The 26,883-nt window shown below is 33.3% G+C and overlaps 1 protein-coding gene across 2 annotated transcripts; it reads left to right on the top strand.

The window, feature by feature from the left end:
* Nucleotides 1-980: 980 nt before the first annotated feature.
* Nucleotides 981-26,752, top strand: LOC148630146 (asparagine synthetase domain-containing protein 1-like). Of its 2 annotated transcripts, XM_088561683.1 has the most exons (15): nt 982-1,075; nt 3,984-4,030; nt 7,214-7,284; nt 8,079-8,276; nt 8,684-8,806; nt 10,593-10,712; nt 12,178-13,115; nt 13,714-13,800; nt 15,753-15,849; nt 20,359-20,393; nt 21,378-21,522; nt 22,395-22,462; nt 22,824-22,907; nt 25,568-25,658; nt 26,535-26,752. In XM_088561683.1, the coding sequence occupies exons 3-15, from the start codon at nt 7,225-7,227 to the stop codon at nt 26,718-26,720; spliced, it is 2,232 nt and encodes a 743-aa protein (XP_088417809.1). In that variant the 5' UTR covers nt 982-1,075; nt 3,984-4,030; nt 7,214-7,224; the 3' UTR covers nt 26,721-26,752. The 2 variants fall into 2 exon arrangements, with proteins under 2 accessions (XP_088417815.1, XP_088417809.1); XM_088561689.1 differs by lacking the exons at nt 21,378-21,522; nt 22,395-22,462; nt 22,824-22,907; nt 25,568-25,658; nt 26,535-26,752 and adding an exon at nt 20,863-21,344 and having other exon boundaries at nt 981-1,075.
* The last annotated feature ends 131 nt before the right edge of the window (nt 26,753-26,883 follow it).

Consider the following 26,883-nt stretch of genomic DNA (forward strand, 5'->3'; position numbering starts at 1 on the left):
AAAATCGAAGGAGTTAAATATATATATATATTAAAATCCTTGCTGTGCATGTGAAATAACTGAGGCAATTTGTAAAATTCCGCTCTGACAATTCATTTGGACTATATATGTATTTTTTTTCTTATTTGTAAAGGAGTAATGTAAATATGTTGATTTAACTGTTACTTGTGTTGTACTTAATTTATGTGAAAATCTTCATTTATGGAGGAAATAAAGATAATCAATCAATTAATCAATCAATCACAAAAATATAAAGAAACAGGAAATGTAAATATCAAATATTACAAATGTAAGGAAATGACAACACTCTACACGTTGTTGTACTCCCAAATAGAGTGGAAAAACGCTCTCGGACCCACGTGGGGTCTGGGGGTAGGCCAGAGCGTCAATAGAGCAGCCCAGCCGCTGGTAGGACATACTCTGACTGAGTTCTTCAGACAAGTATCCCAAAGGCTGGGCTCCGCTACCTCGAACTCCTAACAGACATCTACTAACACAATCATCGTAAGGGGCGGTTGTGCGAGATAAGTAATGTGTAGGGATAGTCAAGGCCGTAAAAAAACACCAATCAGGAAATGACAATACATTGTAAATGTTACCGAGATTTTCGACGTTGGATATACATGTATCTCGTTATGTACCATATGCGTGGATAAATTGCATTTGAACAAGTTACAATATTTTTGAATTAGCTTGACAGGATCGATGCATTGCTAAATTGTTTTATTTTGTTTCTAATTACTTTTATATGAACAGTAGGCTAGCATAATAAAATATTACTGGTTATATTTGCAGTGAACTAGAGAACATAGTCCGTCTTTGTATTGTAAGATGCAGAAATTTAGTTTTGGATTTCTTCTGATCACCATAACCCTTCTAATTTAAGTTGAATTGATTTAATATATCGCAGCACACAAATAAGCACTGTAAGATTTTAAGGCCAAAGGAAATTTGTTCTGAGGTATGGGATGACAATTGTTTGGGGCGATGTGTCCATATAGCAAAAAATGTAATCAACACTTTACGACTAGAATTTTTCAGAAAACCAATTTACCAGACTAAGTTTATAATTTAGGTATATATACTCTAGCATTTGTCTAAACGGATAACCTTGATTGTTACACCATCGATGAAAAGTTCAAAAGTCCGCCAAATTCTTCAAAATTGATTTAAAAAGAAATTGTTTAAAATCCTTTAACACTTTTTTGGCTGTTTACTGTCTCAGTCAGTCAGTGTCTGACGTAATTTCACTTTCTTCAGGTGCACCTCAAATGGTGCAGTAAAGTTTTGTACTACAAAAACAATTCTACCTCAACTTAGTCATTCAAAGATTAACTTGTCTGCCAACAATCCTTGTATAAAAAAATAGTACAAGGATTGTATATATGGATTGTAAAAGGATTGTTATATGTATTATTATGTAAAACATGATTTATAAGGATTGTTGCAATTTTGTTTATGAATATGACTTACTAAATATTTAACTCTTTTGAGAGAAATTTTTTTTTTATAATATGGAACATTTTTTTGTCCAAATTATGAAATTAGTCTAAGCTTGGTGTATGTTTTGATAAAAACTTACTTCATCTCTTTGTAATTCTTAATCTTAACATACATGGCATATTGGCCTTAAAAATATACTGATAATAACAATTTAAGAATCTTTTTGGACTATTTTGGTAGCCCTTGGGTTGTTGTATTGACTACTCAGTACTCCTATGCTAGTAAGTTAGACTGGATATTGTTCTGCTATATGTTGAGATATGTTGTTGAAGGTAGGGCATCTGCTGTTACACCTTTCATCACCTTAAATTTGTGTTTCACCTTTGCCCAATATGACTGTTCTGAGTGTGAGCCCCTGTCACTGGGTTTACAAAGTTCACAGAATGGTTGACTGTATCATGGTCCAAGTGAAGTTCTTGAAGTACCTTTTTATATGCTGCCCATTCATCAGAGTGAATTGTTGTTCCTGGTGAAACTACCTTACAAATAATTGGCAGTAAAGTTGCTGCATCTCTCTTGTCAACCAGTTACATAAATGTGACTGCTGGTGTGTATGATGTATCAGCTAAACCAAATACCCATAGTTCTTTGTGTGCCCCAGCTTGTCGACCACGTTGACATTTTGGTTTTTGGTTGAATAGACTTGCATCTATTTGAACCACCTTTCCAGGACCTACCAACCTTGCTGGTGTCTGTAGAAGTTTGGTAATGCAGATATCTCTGATGAATTGGAAAACCTGAACAATGCACTTTTCAGTAACCCCAGTCGTTTCTGCAGCCTTCTTGTTGGGTGTTTCTTGGCTTTATAGGTATATGAGGTACAGCCATTTAGATAATGATAATTTGGACTTTTCAAAGAAGGATCCAGCTCTGATGGTCTTTGTAGTAAAATGCTTAGGGCATAACCCAAAGGTACACTGCCACTGATAACAATCTGAAGTATCTTTCTTTTGTCTTTTTCTGAGTGATTTTGGCTTATTGCAATGGATACACTCACAGGAATCTGGAAGCAGTCTTTGTTCAACTAGGTAGTCAGGTACAGCAGTAGGTTCATCACTAAAGATGACTGGAGCAATGGAAAAGAAAGACATGTTTCTTCGTAGGTACATATATAGTCAAATGATTAACTGACCCCACACTGTTTGCTTCCCATTTTATATCACTTAGATGACAGCTTGGTGTGTTCAATTATGACTGATATTTTGAGACAGCATCCTTGAAACAATTAACTTAAACAAACATCAAAAGCTTTGCTGTGATTAAATATGATAACAACTCATTAATTGAGAATGATACAAAAATAAAGTATTTTAAAAATAATCACACAAAGCCAACAACTGAACATGCCAAGCTGACAAGAATCAAGTATTGATAATGATGATTAGGAATAATTAAGACATTAGAAAAATCAATCACCATTACTTTATAACACAAAAACTTCAATTTTCCCCGTAAAAAGTAACAAAAGTCATAAAAAAATCATATGTTACAATCCTAAAATAATATTAAGAAGTACTCTCTTAGTTGGTATATTTATAGCATTATTTTGAAAAATTCAACAATCCTTATACATATTTTTTATACATGGATTGTTAACAATCCTTGTATACAAGGATTGTTGGCAGGCAAGTTAATTGATCCGTCATTCAAAATGAATTTACAATACTGAACGGGGTGTCTACATTTTCACACTAAATACAATGGAATAGTTCACTTACCTGTGATTTGGTTTTGGTTGGCAAAATATCCATTGAGTGGCATTGGGCATCAATAAAAATTCATCATAATTTTTTTGTTTTTTACAATAATTGAAAAATTCTTTTGGGTCCCAAAACTGAAGTCCAAATTCTCTCTGACCCTGCAGCCCTCCTCTCTTTTATTTGGATATTGATATGTCAGGTTGGGGTCAGAACGATGTGCCATACAAAAAGTTGGAGATTCAGCGGTACTGTGGAGTACTGCCCTTCAACGGCTTGTAACGACTTTCAAGTTGAAATTGTGCATGTCACACCTACCTAGTTTGATTGCGGAATTATTTTCCTGTATGCTAATACCAAAATTGCTACAAAATTACATTTTTTTATTGAAGTTTCGATCCTTTTCCACGAGAAACCGTGTTTTGTTGTCATTTGGAAATTCGGACTACCAAAACTGCAAATAAAACTTTTTATCTTTGGAGTTTTTAAGTAAATATTCAGTAGTTAGACTATTTGAGAATAAAATTAATATGGTGTAGGCATATATTTTGCCTATAGAAGTGAGCACCAAGAGATTCAATATTTTTGAATACTCAGAGAAGCTTTAAGATGAAGCAGGTCTGGAATAAAAGTCCTTTGTGGATGGTGGGAATATTTTTCACATAACCTGTGATGTTAACCCAACCGACATCATTTGACTTTACAGAAATATGATTGCCTTCCCTATCTTAGAATAGCTGTGCTTTGATTTGAACAATACAGTCGAGGTTATATTTTTTCCAGGGCGGGGTAAGGTCATGAGCAGCAAGTGGAACAGGGAAAGGAGACACGTAAGTACATTTTATCAGTGCATGCAACCTTTCCCGAACTTTTCCATGAATATTTCATGAAGCAGGAAAAAATTAAAAGGGTGCATTGAAAACGACTATATATCTTCAGTGTTGAAAATTTGTTTTTATCTATTTTTGTATATTGATCCAGATTTGTATAAATTTCTGATTTTCTTGTTGCGGAACTTCTGTTTTATGGCTGTTTTTGCTGACTACTGAACATATTCTGCTTTGGCTGATAGCTATCACTTGGGACCATTTCAAGAATGCTATTTTCACTTATACACTTGAGCTCACTGTGCTCCCCTAAATAATAATTTTATATGAAAATAACGGTTTACATTGTCATTACCAATTTATTTTTCAAGTAACAGAGTTATAAATTCACATACAAAATATGAATTGTCTTATCTAAATGATACATTTTACTGAACCAAAATTGGATATAAAATGATGAAGTTGTAAAGTTTTGAAAATTGGGATTCTAATCATGAAATTGTGAATTGTTTATTGAAATATTTATTTGCCAACCAATTTAGCATATAATGATACGCAAATAAGTGAATATGACATTACTAATGAGATTGGTGGACTCTCCTATAGTGTAACAGTTAAAGGATTTTATATTTAAATGCCAAATCATAGTTGAGATACAGTACTTTCATGTACTTAGTTTCATAAATCTATGAAACAGTAATTATAGTTTTTTTTTTTTTTTTTTTTTTTTAGCTTACCTGGTGAAGGCCATGTAAGCTATTGCTATCACTTGGCGTCTATGGTCATTGTTGTCAGTGGTCGTTGTCGTCTGTCCACGTTAACAATTTTTCAAAACTTATCTCATCTGACACTACTTGACTAATGGAACCAAACTTTGTATGAATGTTCTTTGGGGTTTCCTGCATGGAACTGATGTGGGAATTTTTGATCCGTTGAAAAACATGGCTGCTGTTACTAAAAATAGAACATATGGGTCAGACAGAATTTTTAAAAATATATCCAAAACACTTAGGTTTGGTAAAATTCTTACACAGGATAAAAGCGGTCAGCATGATGAGATCTATCTGGTCAATTTTTCGTTTTAATCCTTTGAGCCATGTTGGAGTTATTGCTCTTTTTGACATTGTGTTTGCTATTTCAATGTTATTTCTTTCAAAAATCTTCTCTGACACTATTTATACTTGTTCATCAAGAGCCCTAACTTGGATTCTTGTATTCTGATACACATTGAGTTGCAAGGGGGGTAACTCCAATCAGTACTAGAATTTTATTTCTTTTTGAAAACAAAGATTTACTTGTAACAATTGTAATAATAGATTTTGTTTTCAGATAAAATTTCTGTTCTTTATTTAAAAAGGTGAAAAAAACTTAACCATGATTTTCAAACATATTAAAATATTTAAAGTTTCAACTCATTAAAAAATTATTTCCATGTAGAAAATGTACGTGGGTTCATTGAATGGATGAGTTTTCATTGCTCCAGCTTTTGAAAAAGTATGAGTACATGTACATGTATATTAAGTTATAGTTATGGATGAAATTGTGTAAAGAGTTTTAATATATACCTATTCTTTATGAAATAGCAACTATAGGCAGACTTACAATTTACGGTTAATTGGATTACTGTTCTGACCTTATTAAGCACCTATAATCATGATATGGGAGGCTGAAATACCAATTTAGAATTCAAACTCCTCCGTTATGGTCTCGATTATTGACTTAAAGCTGTTTTGTGTTTTCAGATAGTCTGGTATTTATTGGTATATATAAGGAATTTCATTGAAACCCATGGGCTTAATTTGTGTTTATTGAGATTTGTTTACCAGTATGTATTAAAATGGGGCATGCTTAGACTGAAAAAGGGGTGGTCTGTTTAGAAATCATTAAAACATCCATATTTACTTCTACTACCTACAATGTAAAGCCCAAATTATTTCACCTAGTGCCCCATACCATACAGACATATAAAATAATACAGTCATATAAACCATATTCTAAGCATTGTATAAATTTGGTTAATGGCAAAAAAAAATGCAGGTTTTCTACAGTTATGTTGTAAAACAGATTTGTTTTGTATTTTTGTGTGTGTCAAATGATGAAGTGTCATTTGTCAAAATGGCAACACATTGTACCAGTAAGTGATGGCTGCGATGCTATCAATTTTAATTTCAAACTCTCCTCATGATCTAGAATATTAACTGGAAGTCAACTTTTTTCTGATACTAAGGAATTTTAATAAAAACCATGGGTGATTTATCACCATTTATTGGGTTAATAAACTAACAATATCATGTCAAGTTCAATTAAGTTGCTATGCGAGATACAACAAGAAAGCATGAGATTTCAATCCTGCCTACTATAAAAAATTCTAGGTACAAATGTAATTTTAACATATAAATATCCAACTATAGAAGAAGAAGCTGTCATCTAAAATTTGGACAAGATTTAGCTCTGCATTTTTATTAAATGTGCAAATTAAGTGTCGGGTTAGATTTTGCCGGGACATATACATGTATGTCCCTGGTTTTTGATGTGCCCCACTTAGAAAACTTGAATGTCCTTAAGGATTTGTAAGCATGGAAATTGTGCATTGATATTTTTATTTTTGAGCTTTCCAGTGGACTTTCAAATTCCTAGAACACTGCAACAAGGATAATTTGGAAGAAGCCATTTTAAGAATATTTTACTAAAATTAATTTAGCAATGATGGCCAACTATACATTTATATTGCAATAAAAATTTGATAAATAAAACTCAGCAGTGCAATTTTTTTTCCATCACAGTATTCTCAGCAAGTAATCATCACAGGGGCTTTAATACAATCTTCCTGTGGATACATGTATGCCATATGGTGGGATCCATTTTCGGAAAAAAATGACAATTAACAACTTCCAGTTTACTGAGGACTTATTTTCCATATACATGTATCATGGTTAAAAGCTGGGGTATTACTAGTGAGCCATTGCTCACAGATTTCTTGTTTGCATTTAAATTTGAAAATCCATTGATGTTTTAAGTAATTGCAGTCAAAGGGAATACTAGTGCTAATCACATTCTAATACAATTTTGTTTGACATAGGAAATAATATTTAAGTATATTTGTATCCACTTAATGGTATATGCAACAAAAAATCACAGGGCTACTCAAAATTTCATTTGTCCTTTACATTATATTGTTTATTTTAGGTGTGTTAAATATGTGTGGAATTTGTTGCATGTTGACACTTAACGAAGGTGATGATGATAAAGTTACAAAGGTAATATTAAGTGGATTAGCCATCCTTGGAATACATGTATGTCATGCATGTAGGTCCAGGAGATTTTCTTATTAATATGAAGATAGGGTAATTTCCTATAGTCTGTGTCACTTTGATATTTCAATCAAAAACAGATTTACCAGCAAATTGTAGTACAAGATCTTTTGCCACCTATCATTGTTGAAATAGTCACTCCATATCACTTAAATCTGAATTTTTCCAATCCAGATTCATTGTAATCCAGTATCACAAATTAGACATTGTGAAACCGTTCATGATTCTATTGATAATTTTGGTTTGTTATTTACTTAAAACCCTTTTTGCAATCTTGTGAGCAACTATAAAAGTCTGTTTAATCAAGTAAATTAATCATAAATACTTGGTTTTAGATTGGGTTAAAAAAATACAGCTCTGGCTCCTGTACGAAACAGTTGAAAAAAATGCTGATATTAATCATTTAAGAGGTTGAGAATAGTAATTAACTTTGGGTCTTAAAGCTATCACTTCCACCACCTATCTCATAGTCTGTTGGCTAATATTTGTACATTCATGGATTTCATATGACAAAATAAGACTAGAAATATTTAAAAAGACTTTTTTTCCATGATGAAAGTGATGAGTGCTTGAAAAACCATTGGGTTTAACTACCAGTAATGTGGAATATAAGCAATCATCTTTGTACTGATATCATTGTAGATTTTAAGACATTCTGGTACTTTAAGAGTTTCACAAAGCAAAAGAGAACTATAGTTAATAGGAACTAAGGATATTACTGTTTTTGTTTTCCTTAACAGGATTGTATGAAGTATGGCATGATCAGCCATCGTGGGCCAGATGCAACAGATACTAGAGAGGTCAAGGTTTTTGGTGCATATCATTTGACCTTAATAGGTCATGTCCTTCACCTTAGAGGTCAGTTGACAAAACAACCCTTACAGCATCAGAATGGTGATCTTCTCTTATGGAATGCTGAAATATTTGGTGGTATTGAGGTATATATAAGGACCACATCGATTTTTTTAGAAGATAAGAAAGACAAAATGAAACACTAGGATGTGAAAGTATTTGATCATTTTGTGCATAAATGGTTCCTTTTTACTTACATAAAAAAATTATTATTATACTCCACTCAACAAGTAGGATGGTGTACATGTACATGTAGTTGAATCACCTTCTTCATCAGTCAATATGTCCATCAGAATTTTGTTGCAATTACCTCCATTCCCAATGAATGGATTGATTTCAAATTTGATGTGTGGCAACTGTGGTCTCATATTGATGAGGCATACATTGTAAATGTTTTAGTTGCTCTCAAATATCAACTACTGCAAATTTATGTTGTTATCATTGTTGCAGGCAGTTGGAAATGATAATAAAAAAGCACTCTTTCAATTTTTAGGTAGCAGATGGAGAAAACGACACTGAAATCTTTTTACAGTGTCTTTCCAAGGAATTGTCACCTGAACATATAATGAAAACCATGGCAACAGTTGAAGGCCCTTGGTCTTTTATATACTGGCAGGTAGTTATTGTCATGTAATGGAATACAGGTAGCTGATAGTATAGTTACTTTAGTTTCCATTTAAGGGCTTAGCCGGGAAATTATTTGATTTGTCAAAGTGGTTAGCCACACATATATTTTTGGACAAGGAAAATATTTGTATATTTTTGTTGATTAAGAATGAAGTGTTTTGCAGGATAAGATTTAAAACAGAATTCTTCTTCTTGTTATACTGTGGACAAAAGGACTTTGCAATTCCTGTTATAATTCCATTCAAATGAGCATATTTCGTTTTTGTGCATTGTTGTTCATCTTTTATGGCCTCAGCAATGACAGTTTTTACAACTGTGTAAATTCCATGACATACAGTAAAACTTCTCAAAACCGGACCCTCAGAAAACCGGTCGTTCCTTCAAACCTCCAGCCATTCCCTAAAACCGTACATCGTCCAGTTTTTCACAGTTTTAGTGACACATTTCAAATAAAAACAACCTCTCAATTCCAGCCGCCTGGTAATTGTTCACCTGTAATAAATGTGTGAACAAAACTGTAAATGATTACGTAATTATTTATTCATTCACTGACCGGTTTGCATTTCATCAGTGGACATTTGATAATTGAAGGAGACATTAGTTTAAACAAAAAATTTAATCAATTTTGTCACTGGTTGGCTGTTAATTGAGGTGTACACAATCTTTACGATCTTTTAACTGTCAATTAATGTGACATGTGCCGAAGAAAAAACAATACAAATAAGTAATAGTATACCACCAATAGCCCTGTGATCTTTAATACACATTCTTTCAAAACCGTGAACATTAATATGTCGGCAGTCCGTTTGTAAAATCAAATCATGTACAAATGATACAAGCTTTGAAATGTAATAAAAGGCCAAAAGTTTTGAATTGGCATGTCTCAACCAACATGGCATGGCATGGCTCTTGGCATGCATTGCTATTTTTCACAAAACTGGCTACCCCTATAAATCGGCCATTTTGTCTTGTCCCAGTGGCGGCTGGTTTGGAGAATTTTCACTGTATTATTATAAATTAATTTGAGATAGATACTGTAATCTGATTGGTTAAAATAATTTTGTGATATCTCAATGGATAAAAAAAAATATTGACATGCCCCTATTCAGTTAAATTCAGAGCTACTTTTCTTATGTTTAAAGATAAAAATTTTGTCTATTGAAAAATGAAATAAATTTTCCATGTGCATATTGTTTATTGCGCAAAGTTATTTTTCAATAGACAAAATTTTTATTATTGCCAATTCTTAAGTGAACAAACATGGCTACCATGGCTTCAAAAATGATAGAGCCAATTTAAGGCATGAAACAGTATTATTTGCTTTATGCCATTTATTTTTGACATTGTATATTAATAAAAAACAATTTTGAAAGAATATGGTTATTAGTACCCCTATATACTTAAAAAAGGAAATTGACAGTCATGTCACATGGTCGGTTGAATGCCACCGTTTGTAATGTCAATTTCAGGTGTCAATTTTACTGAATGGGAGTCTCCAAGGAAAAAAGCAATAAATACATTTCATTTTTTTATTGGAATTATATGCATTAAAAACTCTTTTTTCCCCATAATTATGGATTTGTAAAATCAGACCATTCACTCATGAAGCTGACATAAAAATCATGAGGATTTCATTTGTTTTATGAGTGAATGGTTTGATTTCAAACATAGATACAATCTGGAAAAAACAATGTTCAATCCAATGATAAAATGTACATATGTGCTTTATAACATTCATTGTTTGGGATTTATTTCAAAGTTTATATCTGTTTTAGAACATTACACAGACATTATATTTTGGGAGAGACATGTTTGGTAGGAGAAGTCTATTATGGCACCTGCCTACAACAAAAGAAGATGTGTTTCTCCTCTCCTCAGTCAAGTTGGATAATTATGTAAGGTTTAGACATGAAAGAATGTTCAACAATAATGTATCTTGCATATCTGCATTATGACATTAATGTAGTAACTGAAAAAGGAATAAGCACATATATGTATGACTAAAAAGATATTTTGGGGAGAATGTTTGTGTCAACGATACAAACTGATACAAAAGGAATTTATAGCATTCTGACTTCTTATTACATCTGATAAAAATCATTATATACTTTGATCAAAAATCATCTTAACCCTTACCATGCTGTGATCCAAAATATATGGTCTTGGACTGTTTTCCCATTTTGAGGTTCTGGCAATTTTGTTTTTAACTTAGGAAATCACGATTTGTTTTCATCTGCAAGCAGAGTGAATGTACTTTAAAAGAGAGTAACTTAAAAAAAAGTTGGATGAAAAATAGTGACTTGAGAGCTGAACAAGAGATCATGAGTAATGGTTTACACAAAACACAAAAGTTGGTTTTTTTTTGTGTTTTTTTTTATGTAGGGGGTGGGAGTAAGGCACATCTTTGACCCATCACCACAGCAGAATCAATCCATAATGCTTTATTTCATCTGGAGCCTACAGAAGGTTGATGTCTCTCACCACTCTCACTATGTCAACTCTTTACATTAACCACTTCCTGTTTCAGGTCAAACTGTGGCAAAAAATCTTTAAAAATCCACAATTTTATCCCGGGCGCAAAAAATGTGGTCGTATTGTGTTATGATGTAGTTGTCTTAAAAAAGACTTTGTTGTTATTGTCATCCATCCTTGGCGTTATTATTTTCTTTTCCATGAGATAAAGTTAGTTGGAGTGAACCAAATGTCATGAAATTTTGATGTATTGTTACTTGCTGCTTGAGAAGTTTGATGTTAAAAATGGGGTCAATGGCCCCTATTGATCTGCAAAAAAGGGCCAAGAAGGGGTAAAATTTGTGTTTTATTAAAATTGATGTAGGTTTACTTTTCATTTAAATTGACAAATCTTTTTTAAGTCGAAAATATTGTCAGCGATTTCTTGCACTCATAATATCAGTACTTATATTCGCATAAGATTTGCAAAATTATATATTATTGCTCCACATTATGCTGAAGATCGGTGCCCTGTTTACCGTCATTGCTTCGTAGTTCTAGCTTCATATGAGATCGAAATGTACCTCTTAAAGATCATGCACGTGTTCTACGTGTTTTTTGCTTGTATAAGAACGTGAAGTTTACATTAAAAGATGACATGATCAGTTAGCATTAAACATAATCCAGTTTCCAATTCAGACACAGGGAGACACTTGACCCTCCCTTTACAACTGTAATGAACATTATTTGGCTTCAATGGCCTTTACAGGGTACAACCTTTGGGTAAATAACATGCTTAGAGAAAGCGGATCATGAGATTTAGGACTTTTATATTTAATAGTTATAAAGTAAACATTCTATAAAATATTCAATATTTTCTGTCATTAAAAATGTTGTCACCTGCTTTAGGAATTTACAGAGGTGCCATCTGTTGGACTGTTCTCAGTGTGTGTCAAAAATGAAAGGGTTTCCATCACAATGTATCCAAGAGATGAGGCAGTTTGGCCAGGTACTACAATAAGAGTGAAAACATCAGACCCAGCACATATTGGTGTACTCAAGTCTTCTTATTTCCAAATTGATATAGATGGGAAGCATGTTGTTCCCATGTCAATACCAAAACTAAACAGGGAAATTATTTTTCTACCAACTGCGACCAAAAATGAGACCAAAGATGAGAATACAGGATATGAGAAAATGGAAAAACAAGATCAACAGACGTATATTGATGACAACAAAGGGGCATCAAGTGGTAATGTTGTGGAAGATAAAACTCAATTTCTTGAAAATGACATACTTTATTTAGAAGAATCATTTGACAATCCACAGAAGTACCTTGGAAGTATTCTACAAAATGATAGTATTATGAGTAAACTATCAGACCAGCTTACAAATGTGTTGTTGAAAGCTGTTACAACTAGAGTGTACAATCAAGTTGATTTACCAATGAAAAATAGGATGTGTGATTTATGTAAAGAGAGATCATTTCAGAAACTAAATAAGTATGGTTCTGAAAGTAAAGCAAGAAAAGACTGTAACTCAGAGTCAAATATTGATCAGCTTCAACATTTAGAAAAACATAACAGAACTACAAAACCTAATATATGTTCTTGTGAAAATGATATTGCAAATCACAAAGCTTCAACACAGCAGGAAGTAAAAATAAATAGAACAGATATTTTTGAGTCCGACAAACTGAAGAGCCAGGTTGATATCACTGACTGTAGTTTGATCAGTGTTCCAACCCTCAGTACAACCAGTGGGCCTGTGATCTGTGGTAGAGCAAAAGTAGCAGTTCTGTTTTCTGGTGGAATTGATTCAGCTGTAATAACTGCATTGGTAGATAGGTAAGAAAACTGTATGTAGTTTGTGCTTCAAATCAGATAAACTGGCATGAAAGAGTTGAATGAAGATAAAAATAGGAGGTGTGGTATGATTGCCAGTGAGACAGTTGTTAATACACTAAACGCCATAAGTTTGCATTATACTTTAATGTCCACCATTAATTTCACTGATAACAAGCAAGTTCTCACTGAGGAACTTGTTAGAGTTATCTCTCTTTGAATAGAAATTAAATGGAAATTTAAAAAAAAACAGCTCTCATCCAACGAACAATTAAATTTCTACAGGTCACATCATGGTCTTCAATGATGGGCAAAACTATACCATAAAGCAAGCTGTATAAATGAAGTTATCTATCAATGAAAGACAAAAATCAAAACCCATTTTGAAAGGAATGAGTAACATAATACAAGTAGGAGGTATCATTCAGTTAGCTTGCTCATAGTTTTAGTTAGAGATATTGCTCTAGTACTGTTATCACTCACTGTTCTAATGAAAGGTATCATTCAGTGAGATCACTCCATGTTATAGTAACATTTCATTTAAGTATTTATAGCATGGTAGAAAAATATGTCGATATGAAGATTTCTTGCTGTTCTGTAGATGTCTGCCCATGGATGAACCTGTAGACTTACTTAATGTTGCCTTTGAACAAAAGGTTAAATTACAGGCCAGGAAAAAAGGTAGCAGGTTTGTATATAACTTGAGAGATTTACTAAGGAAAAATTTGTGCATTTTAAAAATGTGTCCTGGTTTAGAAAAAAATGTTGCAATCACAACTGCTAGTACTAACCATAATAGTCAGACAATATAGGGCTCTAGAGCTGCTTGACAAAATAAAGTAATTCAGTACATGTACCAGAACTTCCAAAATAAGACAGAAAATCATAAATTTATTAAAGAAACCTGCAAAATATTCCACTTCAACTAAATTAGACATATGAGATATGTGATTATGTCCCTGCCCACTTTGGTGGAGAGACATGCTAGTATTGTTTTTGTCTGTTCATCTGTCTATCAGAATTTTGTAAGCACAATTCATGAAACTTTGTAGGTATTGAGGACATGGTGTTACCATATATTATTCTTCAACTGAATTTTGTCGGAATAATGCTCATTTGAAATTTGAAATTTCATGAAATATATCATTGAAGCAGGTTGAAAGAACAGTTCCTCAGAAACTACTGAATTGAATTTAACACATGTAGTTAGTCATATTACTGGGAAATTTGATCCTCTAATTTTTAGCTCACCTGGCTGAAGGCCATTTGAGCTATTGCCATCACTTGACATCAGTCGTTGTCTGTTGTCGTCTTTAAAAATTTTTCAAAACTTTTCTCCTCTGAAACTACTTGACCTATTGGAACCAAACTTGTTATGAATGTTCCTTGGGGTATTCTGCATAGAACTGATATGGGAATTTTGATCCGTCAAAAAACATGGCCGCCGTTAATAAAAATAGAACATAGGGGTCAGACAGTAGTTTTTCACATATCTCCAAAATTGTTAGGTTTAGCTAAATTCTGATGGGGTAAAAGTGTTCAGCATGATCAGATCTATTTGTGGTCAAATTTTCATTTTAATCTATTATGCCATGTTGGAGTTATTGCCCTTTTTCAACGTTTTTTGCTATTTTCAATGTTGTTTCTTTAAAAAATCTTCTCCTCTAACACTACTTGACCAATTGGATCCAAACTTGGTACGAATGTTCCTTGGGGTATCATACATAGAAATTGTATGGGTTTTTTGACCCGTGGAAAAATATGGCAGCTGTTACTAAAAATAGAACATGGTGTCAGACAGTAGTTTTTCACATACCGGGGTATATCTCCGAAACCATAAGGTTTAGCCAAATTCTTAGATAGGGTTAAGTGTTCAGCATGATGAGATCTATCTGTGGTTAAATTTTCATTTTAATCTATTAAGCCATGTTGGAGTCATTGCCCTTTTTCAAAGTTTTTTTGCTATTTTTAATGTTATTTCTTTCAAAAATCTTCTCTTCTGACACTATTTTACCAATTGAAACAAAACTCGGTATGACTGTTCCTTGGGGTATCCTTCATAGAACTGATGTGGGTTTTTTTTGATTCGTCGAAAAATATGGCAGCTGTTACTAAAAATAGAACATAGGGCAGAAGTTTTTCAGGCTTCAGGCATAAAATTCGTCAGACACCTTCTTATAAGAGTTATTGCCCTTGACAGTTTTCAGCCAATGTCTTGGAAACTGTGATAGATTTAGACTTTCATTTGCTGAAATGATCCTTATGATACGTTCTATCAAAGTTTTCTTGAGTCAAAATTGTTGGACAACTTCTAGTTTAATTTATTGCCCTTGAAAGGCAAAATAAAAACAGGTGAGCGATTCAGGCTCCTCAGAGCCTCTTGTTGTGGAAGTTATGTCCCATTGAATTTAGAATTTTTTTTTTCAAAATTTACTATTGAAGCAGCCTGTCAATGCAATTCCCTCTGAAACTTCTTAACTGAATCTCATGAAACTGTGTAGGTAGCACAGTATTTCATGGATATGTTACTTGTTGAAGCTTAATTTTTTATTTGATCTCTAGAGATTTTTCATGACTTTTTATACATTTTGTGTAACAGGGAAAGGCAAATAAACAAACTTTAACTGTTGTTCTGTTTAGTAATGTAGAGACAGGTGAATGGAATGTTCCTGATAGAATCACAGGGTATACAGCACTCAGTGAACTGAACTCAAACAGACCATGGAACTTTATAGAGGTAAAAGACCAACCTCTTCATTATTCATGTCCTTAATACACCCTTTGTAGGTTGCACACATATTGAGGTTTTTTATTCTAAAAAACCTGTTGCATGTTATGTTAAGACAACATTTTTTCTTATATTAAGTGTAAATTGGTTTTGTAAACTGTTCAACAGGTAAGCCCCAACAATTAAAAGTATTTTAACTTCATATGAAAATCCCTTTATTTTCTAGTTACATGTTTGAATGTTTTAGCCCTTTGTCTGAAGAAGAAAACTGTGCAAAAATTAACAATTCAGCAAAATTGTTGAAAATCAGTTCTATTAAAGTATAGAATGCATGCACTGAACTTGAAAATATGATAACAAATAAAGCATAATGTATTATCCAAGCTACCTGGGAGATAATAAATGTGCTTTCATTAGTATCTTTGCTGATATTAATATTCCTGGTTAAAGGAGAAAAGACTTTTAATTGGTTACTGAAAATGTTCATAGATTGATAATTTTTTTTAACAATGTGACTTAATTTTCCACATTCACAGTATTATTGACGCAAAATCAAACTGTTTATCTAAGTTAAAGAATCGAAACAGATGTTTTCTGCCTTGTTACTGATGCTCCTGTTTGTTGAAAGAATTAATTTCAATTCTTCATGAAAGTTCTGTACATATAGTACATAATTCCAGGGATTAAGACTCCCTTTTTTACTTCCATGATTTAATGAAGATGATCCTTTTTTGTTTAATGAAAAGTACATGCTATGTTAGTAGAGAGAGGGTGAAATACCTTTATCCTTCCATCCATCTGTCAAAAACATATTTTCGCAGCAAATACATGTCAATGCCACTTGATATTTGGTTTACAACCCCTATCTCTGGGTCTTATTCATCGCTTATCAAATTAAAACCTTTCACAAACCTACTTCCTGTTTAACAACCTTGTGGATATTTTTAAATTTTCATGACATTAAAGACAACATTTTAATTGCACTCCTCTCAGCAACTACTCATTAAGGTGTGCTTGATATTTTGGCACAAGCTTTATACAGGTATGCCATAATATCATGGGATTTGTTTCAAGTTATGCAACTACAACTTCCATTTTGCATTTTGACCTTGTTGTTATAATTAATATACCTTAGATGGAGTGCTTGGGTATCACTAATGAACATGAACTTACAAATTTCTTGTTGTGAAATGAAAAAATGTTTACAAAAATTATGTGCTCTGGACATCACTTTTTTAAAGCTTTAAAGAATATTACTATCAGATGTGTATACTTCGACAATATAAAACTTGCTACTGTGACATTCCGTCATCATTTAATGTGACTATAGAGATTATTGTTCATTAGATTCTTAATTTCATGATCCAGACAACCCATGAAAACCATGAACCACAGTACTTATCCAAAGTCGGGCTCTAGATTTTTGGATCGAAATACCCTTCACCATTAATTCTTTGAAAACTATATAAAAGCGATCTTTTGTGCACATGAGCTTGAAATGTTATCAATAAATTCAGATTCATTTTTAAAAGGAGTTTCTTTTTTAGCTCATCTTGCCAAATGCTGCGAGAGTTATTGCCTTCACTTGGCGGTCGTCGTTGTCGTCAGTCGTTGTCGTTAACAATTATACGAAACTCTTCTCCTCTGAAACTACTTGACTAATTAGAACCAAACTTGGTATGTATGTTCCTAGGGGTATCCTGCATAGAACTGATATGGGGATTTTTGATTCGTCAAAAAACATGGCAGCCATTTATAAAATTAGAATTTAGGGGTCAGACAGTAGTTTTTCACATATATCTCCTAAACTGTTAGGTTTATCCAAATTCTTCAACAGTTCTAAAAAATAATCCATATTATTAGGACTACAAAAGTTTTCAGACTCCTTGTAAGAGTTATTGCCCTTGAAAGGGGAAAATGATTTTTTTTTATAGTTTTCAGTCAATATCTTGAAAACTATGATAAATTAAAAGAAACTTTCAATTGTTGAAAAAATCTTGTGATAAGTCCTACCAAAGACTTCTTGAGTCAAAATTGTTGGACAACTTGTTTATTTTATTGCCTTTGAAAGGCAAAATTCAACAAGTTGAGCCATTCAGGCTCCTGGGAGCCTCTTGTTGTGGAAGTTATGTCCCTTTGAATTTAGAATTTTTTTTTTCAAAATTTACTACTGAGGCAGCCTGTGAGCTATTGCCATCACTTGGTGTTTGTCGTTGTCATCAACGTCATCGTCGTTAACAATATCTTTAAACTTCTTCTCCTCTGAAACTACTGAATAGATTTGCATGAAACTTACAATGACTGTTCTTTGAGTATCCTGCACAAAATGACTGTTTGGATTATTGAGGTTAAAAACATGGCCACCATTACTAAAAATAGAACATAGGGATCAGACAGCAGATTTTTGCATATATCTCCAAAACCGGTAAGTTTAGCCAAATTCTGACATGGGTAAAAGTTTGCAGCATGATGAGATCAATCTGTGGTCAAATTTTGGTGAAAATCTGTTGACCCGTGTTGGAGTTATTTGCCTTTTTGGGTGTTTTTTGCTGTTTTTGATGTTACAAAAAAATGTATTACTTTCAAAAATCTTCTCCTCAGAAACTACTATACAGAATTCAATGAAAGTTGGTATTTTTAGCTCACTTGTTCAAAGGCCAAGTGAGCTTATGCCATCACTTGGCATCCATCGTCGTCATTGTGGACATCGAAATCCTGCATAGAACTGATGTGGGGATTTTTGATTCGTCGAAAAACATGACCGTCATTACTAAAAATAGAACATAGGGGTCGTACAGTAGTTTTTTGCATATATCTCCAAAACTGTTAGGTTTGGCCAATATCTTCAGTTGCTGAAGTATCCTTATTATATGGCCTACAAAAGTCTTCAGGGATCAAAGTTGTCAGATGACTCCATGTAAGGGTTAGTGCTTTTGAGAGGTGAAAAATGTCTTTTTTTTCAGTTTTCAGCCTACCGGTATTTCTTGAAAACTATGATAGATAGAATGAAACTTTAATTGCTGAAATGATTCTTATTATAAAACCTACAAAAATCTGAATGCAGATCTATTCCATGTTCATTTTTTGAATGATCCGGGTTGTGTCTGTGGCTGGGTGGTTGAAGATGCCATACATTACCTTTTGGAATGCCCATTATATTTAGAGACACGAGAACGATTGAAAAATAATACTGCCTTTTTACCAGAATTAACAATCGAAACTTTGCTTTTTGGAAATGAAACCTTATCTGATGATTTAAACAAAGATATATTTAAATCAGTTCAATTATTCATCACACAATCAAAGTGTTTTGACATAGGATGATCACAGCAAGCAATTTTAACTTCATCCTGTTAATATTTTCCATATTTTCTCTCTTTTATATTCTTTTCTTTTAGTTCAGATAACTATTGCCACATATATTGAAATGACAAGTTCATCACATATGATAACATATATACTGTTCTTGATTCAGTTTTGTCACAATTAGTTGTTTACATTGTATATTATGTTTTATTGCTGACATATGTTCACAAAATATTTATAATTGATTATGTGGAAAGGACCTTTGTAAGTTGGTATAACTTATATCCAATGCAATTGCCTGTGAATTTTAGCAATAAAATATGTTTAAACTAAAAGTCTCCAGGGATCAAAACTGTCATACAACTCCATATAAGAGTTATTGCCCTTGAAAGGCAAAAAATTACGTTTTTTGCCGTTTTCAGTCAATATCTTGAAAATCTTAATAGATTGAATGAAACTTTAGATTGATGAAATGATCCTCGTGATAAGTCCTACCAAAGTCTTCATGGAGTTATAATTGTTGGACAATTTCTTACTAGAGTTATTGCCCTTGAAAAGCAAAATTTACCCAAGTGAGTGATTCAGGCTCCTGGGAGCCTCTTGTTTTTTTATGCCATTCTGATCTTATTATTGCAAAGTGAGAGGTATATAGTGAAAGGGGTGCCTGTCCTTCTGTATCACAAGTGGGACCCATCTTTTATCTGTTACTTCTCCTATACCACTGAATGGAATTGAATGAAACTTTCACAGAATCTTAATTACGCGTTTCCATTGTGCACTTCCTATTTTAGAATTTGATCTGAGTCAGTTAGAAGGTTTCACATAAGCAAAACATGCACTTAGTCATTTGTTAATATGGGGTCAGGAGGGACCTATCTCTTAAAATGGGGACCTGGGGCACCCGTCTCTTATCTGTATCTCCTCCTATACCACTGAATGGAATTGAATGAGACTTTCTCAGTATCTTAATTACATGTTCCCATTGTGGAGGTTAAAAGGTGCATGTTATCAAATGCGGGATCGGGAGGGTATCAAGTTGTTCTAGTTCAGTTACAATATTAGGTAGATTATAAATTTCCAGATTCGGTTATAATTTTGATTTTAAGATATCATATTAGGACCTTACACTAATAGATATACAAAATGTAGTAGGCCTGATACTGGTGTTATGAATCTACCTCTTTGTTTAATATTTTAATATTTTGGTTTCAGGTAAATATTACTGTTAAAGAACTCCAAGAAGTAAGGTAATGATCAGAGTAACATGTAGATTGAATAATAAACAGAATATGTTTATGACATAGCAAGGATTCCCATCTAAACTGTAATTTTTCTATCACAACATCTTCAAGAAGAAATAGGGGTAGACATACAGTCATCCTGTCGTCTGACCAAGCCTATTTCATGACTGCGTAGCATACTTAAAGATTTGATCCAAAAATGACTTATTTAAATTTCTTGTGGTTATTAATTCCTACCTAATTTGTATGTTGATAATAAGAACCAGTTTTTGTGCATTTCAGAAGTAACCACACACAGGACCCTGTTTTGTGTGTTTCAGAAGTAACTATATATAGCACACTGTTTTTGTGCTTTTCAGAAGTAACCACATACAGCAACTTGACTTTGTGTATTTCTGAAGTAACCGCATACAGCACCCTGTTTTTGTGTATTTCAGAAGTAACCACATACAGCGCCTGTTTTTGTGTATTTCAGAAGTAACCACATACAGCACCCTATTTTTGTGTATTTCAGAAGTAAACACATACAGCACCCTATTTTTGTGTATTTCAGAAATAACCACATTCAGCACCTTGTTTTTGTGTTTTTCAGAAGTAACCACATACAGCACCCTGGTTTGGTTTATTCCAGAAGTATTTGTGTATTTCAGAAGTAACCATGTGCAGCAACTTGTTTTTGTGTATTTCGGAAGTAACTGCATACAGCACCCTGTTTTTGTGTATTACAGAAGTAAAAACATACAGCACTTTGTTTTTGTGTATTTCAGAAGTAACCACATACAGCACCCTGTTTTTGTGTATTTCAGAAATAACCACGTACAGCACTTTGTTTTTGTGTATTTCAGAAGTAAACACATACAGCATCTTGTATTTGTGTATTTCAGAAGTAACCACATACAGCATCTATTTTTGTGTATTTCAGAAGTAAACACATACAGCACCTTGTTTATCCATTAGAGACTGTACACGTACAGTGTTTGTGTATTTCAGAAGTAACCACATACAGCACCTTGTTTATCCATTAGAGACTGTACTGGATGATAGTATAGGATGTGCTGTATGGTTTGCTGCCAGAGGTCATGGTGTCCTTGGAAATACTCAACAGAAAGGACAACCATACAAAAGCACTTCTAAGGCAAGAATTTAAAACATAACAGACATACTTCATACAGAAAAACGCTCAATTGAATTTAAGAGTTTTGTAGCTTATTGATATGTTAAAATTTTAAGCATAAAATGGAATAATTTTCTGTAACCATTTTGGAGATATACATTACTCTAATTCACACTTCCATTTGGGAGAGGGGTCTCTCCCAGTGGTCTCATTCACAGACCTAGTTTCCTGGAACTGTTAGATACCAGGGTGTTATCTTCAACTGGAACTGGCCCTGTGCAGGTCCGGGTGTTAAAAGAATAGGCCTGCAGCAGCGCTAAGCTTGTCGTAAAAGGCGACTATATAGTGCTCAGAAACCTAGCTGGGGGCTAGGCGCTCTGCCCACAGAGAAACTGGGATGTGTGCCCCAGGTGGTGGAATGGGGTACCCCTGGCATGTTACATGCTGGGATTGTCAGGCTATAATATGGAAAACCTCACCGCAAACCATAGTGGTGCACTGTGTTTGGAAAGATGCCATGTTCCTCACACGTTACAGAACCCTGCTGTGGTATTAGATAGGAGTAGGAACCTGTGCGCTCCGCCACAGGAGGCTAAATTGCCCGGCCTTACCCATCCCTCCCATTTATTTTGTGGCAATCAAAATTTATCGACCCTATTATCATTGTGTCCCATCCGTTTTTTCACTTCATCATCATCATTTCATGTTCATTTTATCATTCCTTTCATGTCCATCGCCTGAATATAGCTGAAATATTGCTGCTCGGGCGTTAAACCCCAACAAACAATCAATCAATCAATCAACTGGAACTGTGAGTAAGATGTCTGTGATCTTTTTTATTACTTGTTTGATATATTATGACTGACCTTTTGAATTTTGTTTATTAACTGTAGGTTATACTGTGTGGTATGGGTGCAGATGAACAGCTAGCAGGGTATTCCAGACACAGAGGGAAGTACATGTATGTAGAAATACAGCATTTAATTCCTATACTGATATTTACTAGGATGCGAGGGAGGGTTCATGAATGAAAAAAGGCTATGATAGTACTGCATATCCAATTTATTCTATGAAAAGAAACCTGTTACAGTTTTGTGTATTTATTCTGTTTGACAATTCAGTTAGATAGTTGGTGACAATTTTTAATTTAATGCCAGTATTGAACATATGCCTTTGCAACAGTTCTGATTGTTTCAATACTTTCTATAGTATATTGTCGTCGAGTCATCAAATTACTGGAAAAAAATTTTGTTTGCTTGTTGTGTATTGCTGAAGCAATATCTGTCAATGACTACTTTTCATAAACAATTCCCGTTTTTAAGGGAGAATGGAATAGAAGGATTATTAGATGAAATAGAGATGGAAGTCAACAGAATCTCAGCAAGGAACCTGGGCAGAGATGATAGGTATTGTTAAATAAAAACATCAATGATCCAATGACAAGAAGTAATGATAAGGGTAATGGAGAGGTGACTGGATGAAAAACACATTCAACCATTTTTCTTCCATTGATAATATGTAGAACATATAGAATTATTATTAAAATTAAATTAAAGTGTATTTTTATACTGCAGTTGTATTTCCTATACTAAGTGTAACAATTTTTAAGTGATTACTCCAAATGGCCTTGTTTGTTCTGTTTACCTGGTTAAACCAGTTGTTTACTGATGACTTAGGAATAGTGCTGTACTCATTCTGTGATTGAACAATGTTAATGACTGATACAGTGTGATCAGATAAAATACAAAAATACCAATAATATATATTGCAAATTTCAATATAGGAAGATCTAAATCCAAAAATTAATTGTGTACAAGAAGCACTCAAAACTGAAAGTCATCAATTATAACTATTTTAATCATAGTTCTTAAATAGAAGGATTGTGAAGACAATAAATAATAGTTAAGTAAAATAAGGGGAATGTCAACTGTTCATTAGACAAATAGCAGGTTTTTTTCCCAGGATTTTGAAAGCTTTAGTCACTTTTGCTTTAGAAAATGAGGACCATTTTAAAGGTATATTTTTAGAAGTAGTACAGGCATTTGCATCTGACATAAATAAGATATTTCAGTATTGTCTGTTATTTACAGCACTGTGAAAAGACATTAAATAAAACTTAAATGTACTTGCTCTCTGAGGAGTTCATTGATAGCATAAATGATATTTTCAAGATCCTTAATGTAATATTGCCAACATACAACTACAAAATTTAATGATACCAGGATAGTAAATGATAAATAACTTTTTATGTCATTTTGATACAAAGTTAAAGAGAAGTAAAGGAATTTTCCCTGCAGAAATTTTTATCAGCATTTGAACTTGATAGACCTTTAATCGTGTGCATTAAAGAAACACTTAAGTGATCATGAGATCGCCTGTTGAGAGTTGTAATTAGCTTGGGGTTATAAAATTGTCATTTTCGCAACTTGAACCAATGTTGGGCTTACAGCTCTTAATGTTTTTTGTACATTCAAAGATTTCAGATGACGAAACTAGACTAGATTATTTTGGTCATCCTGAAAAGTCTTTTGTCAATGACAAAAATGACGAGCACTAGAAAAATCACTGCGAATAGTAAGCTAATTACACCTCAATATCAACTATTGCCTTCACTGTCACATCAGGCAGTTATATTTAAGTATGTTGTGGTTGTCCCTCCTGACCATTTAAGAAATGTATACTTATATATCTGATTTACCACTAGTCTCATAGAACTGACAACAAATCCAGTCCAAGTACTTTATTTTTCGGTTACCTAGATTTTAAGTTTCAATCAGACTAATCAAACAAACCACCACAGGATCAATAGCACAGTTCTCATAGTGTAATCTAACCAAACCACCATAGGATCAATAGCACAGTTCTCATAGTGTAATCTAACCAAACCAATCACAGGATTAATAGCACAGTTCTCATAGTGTAATCTAACCAAACCAATCACAGGATTAATAGCACAGTTCTCATAGTGTAATCTAACCAAACCAATCACAGGATTAATAGCACAGTTCTCATAGTGTAATCTAACCAAACCACCATAGGATCAATAGCACAGTTCTCATAGTGTAATCTAACCAAACCACCACAGGATCAATAGCACAGTTCTCATAGTGTAATCTAACCAAACCACCACAGGATCAATAGCACAGTTCTCATAGTGTAATCTAACCAAACCAATCACAGGATTAATAGCACAGTTCTCATAGTGTAATCTAACCAAACCACCATAGGATCAATAGCACAGTTCTCATAGTGTAATCTAACCAAACCACCATAGGATCAATAGCACAGTTCTCATAGTGTAATCTAACCAAACCACCATAGGATCAATAGCACAGTTCTCATAGTGTAATCTAACCAAACCAATCACAGGATTAATAGCACAGTTCTCATAGTGTAATCTAACCAAACCACCACAGGATCAATAGCACAGTTCTCATAGTGTAATCTAACCAAACCAATCACAGGATTAATAGCACAGTTCTCATAGTGTAATCTAACCAAACCACCACAGGATCAATAGCACAGTTCTCATAGTGTAATCTAACCAAACCAATCACAGGATTAATAGCACAGTTCTCATAGTGTAATCTAACCAAACCACCATAGGATCAATAGCACAGTTCTCATAGTGTAATCTAACCAAACCACCACAGGATCAATAGCACAGTTCTCATAGTGTAATCTAACCAAACCAATCACAGGATTAATAGCACAGTTCTCATAGTGTAATCTAACCAAACCACCACAGGATCAATAGCACAGTTCTCATAGTGTAATCTAACCAAACCACCATAGGATCAATAGCACAGTTCTCATAGTGTAATCTAACCAAACCAATCACAGGATTAATAGCACAGTTCTCATAGTGTAATCTAACCAAACCACCATAGGATCAATAGCACAGTTCTCGTAGTGTAATCTAACCAAAATACACAATGCAAAAACATGTACTACAAAGTATAGTGGAATTAAGTCTGGAGAGAACAAAACAAGGTATGTTTGATAGATCTACATGAAATTTCCTGGTATGAATAGTTTTTATTCTTGATTTCTGTGATTATTTCAGAATTATTACGGATCATGGTAAAGAAGCAAGGTTTCCATTCCTTGATGAAAATGTTGTCAACTTTCTACAGAAACTTCCAATTCAATATAAAGTAAGAAGTTTTGTCAATATTGAAGTTAATGGAGCATATTAATTGCTTTTATAAACTCACAATAACAAAAATCAATATATAGGATTAGTCAGGTGGGATGATCAGTTTGACTCTGGTTAGTGCCCCTCACTAAACGTAAATGTCGTCCCACCGCTATTTACACCACCAGTACACTCAACCAATTGGTTCAATTACATAAGTATATGTGGATTAAAATTCATCAATATATTTATATGCTTTAGGCTTAAGGATATTTTGATTCCATGCATATTGGAACATACAGATAATGCCTAAAATAGTTCAAGGACTTCTGTAAGAATGATTATTTTCAAAATTTAGGAATTCCATGGACTAGTATTTTTTTTTATTAAGAAAGTCAAAGGTTAACAGTTATAACCGAGTAATTACAGAAATTTCATTGACCAAAATATACCCCTTTAACTCTAAAATGTGATAGACATGATTTCCACTGACAAGTATTGGATTATCATTTGACCAAATTGTTCATTTGTTTTATATTTAAAAACATTGGTTATTATTAAATGATTTATTGAATGTTCCACGTGTAATAAATTTTTATAATTCAGATGTGAAATTATTCTATAATTCCACTCTCCGGCCAAAATATCACAACATGAATATCACCCTGCTAATCACAAAATTTAAAATTCATGTTGAAAATTATTGAGAAAATCTCTATAATAGAGGTGATTATCAATCGGTTATCGTGAAGAACCAATATATTGTTACTCATGCCAAGAATGCTTAAAGTTTTAACTCCTAATCATTTTGGAATTTCAGAATTTCATATCAATTATTCTATTATTATTATTACAATAGTCATAAGTACAATGTATATATATATATATATTCCAGGCTGATCTGTCTCTTCCTAGAGGCATAGGAGAAAAGTTACTACTGAGATTGTGTGCTTGTCAGTTGGGACTTATTAAGACGGCAACATTCCCAAAGAGAGCTATACAATTTGGTTCCAGGATTGCAAAAACTGAAAACAGCAAGGAGAAAGGATCTGACAAGTGCCAGAGACTTAATACAAGTTAATTTATAAAAAAATAAAATAATCTTTTTGCCTACTTGATATTCCATGAATTGTTGTCGTGCATTGGGTATACTTGTAATACAATGATTCAGAGTACAATGACCTACCTTTGCTCTTTCAACATACCTAATATTTCTAGTAGATAAATTTTCTTAGTTTTTTTAG

The sequence above is a fragment of the Perna viridis genome, chromosome 1 (genome assembly GCF_037379345.1).
Source record: "Perna viridis isolate PV_CMFRI_1.1 ecotype Kerala chromosome 1, ASM3737934v1, whole genome shotgun sequence".
Taxonomy (NCBI): domain Eukaryota; kingdom Metazoa; phylum Mollusca; class Bivalvia; order Mytilida; family Mytilidae; genus Perna; species Perna viridis.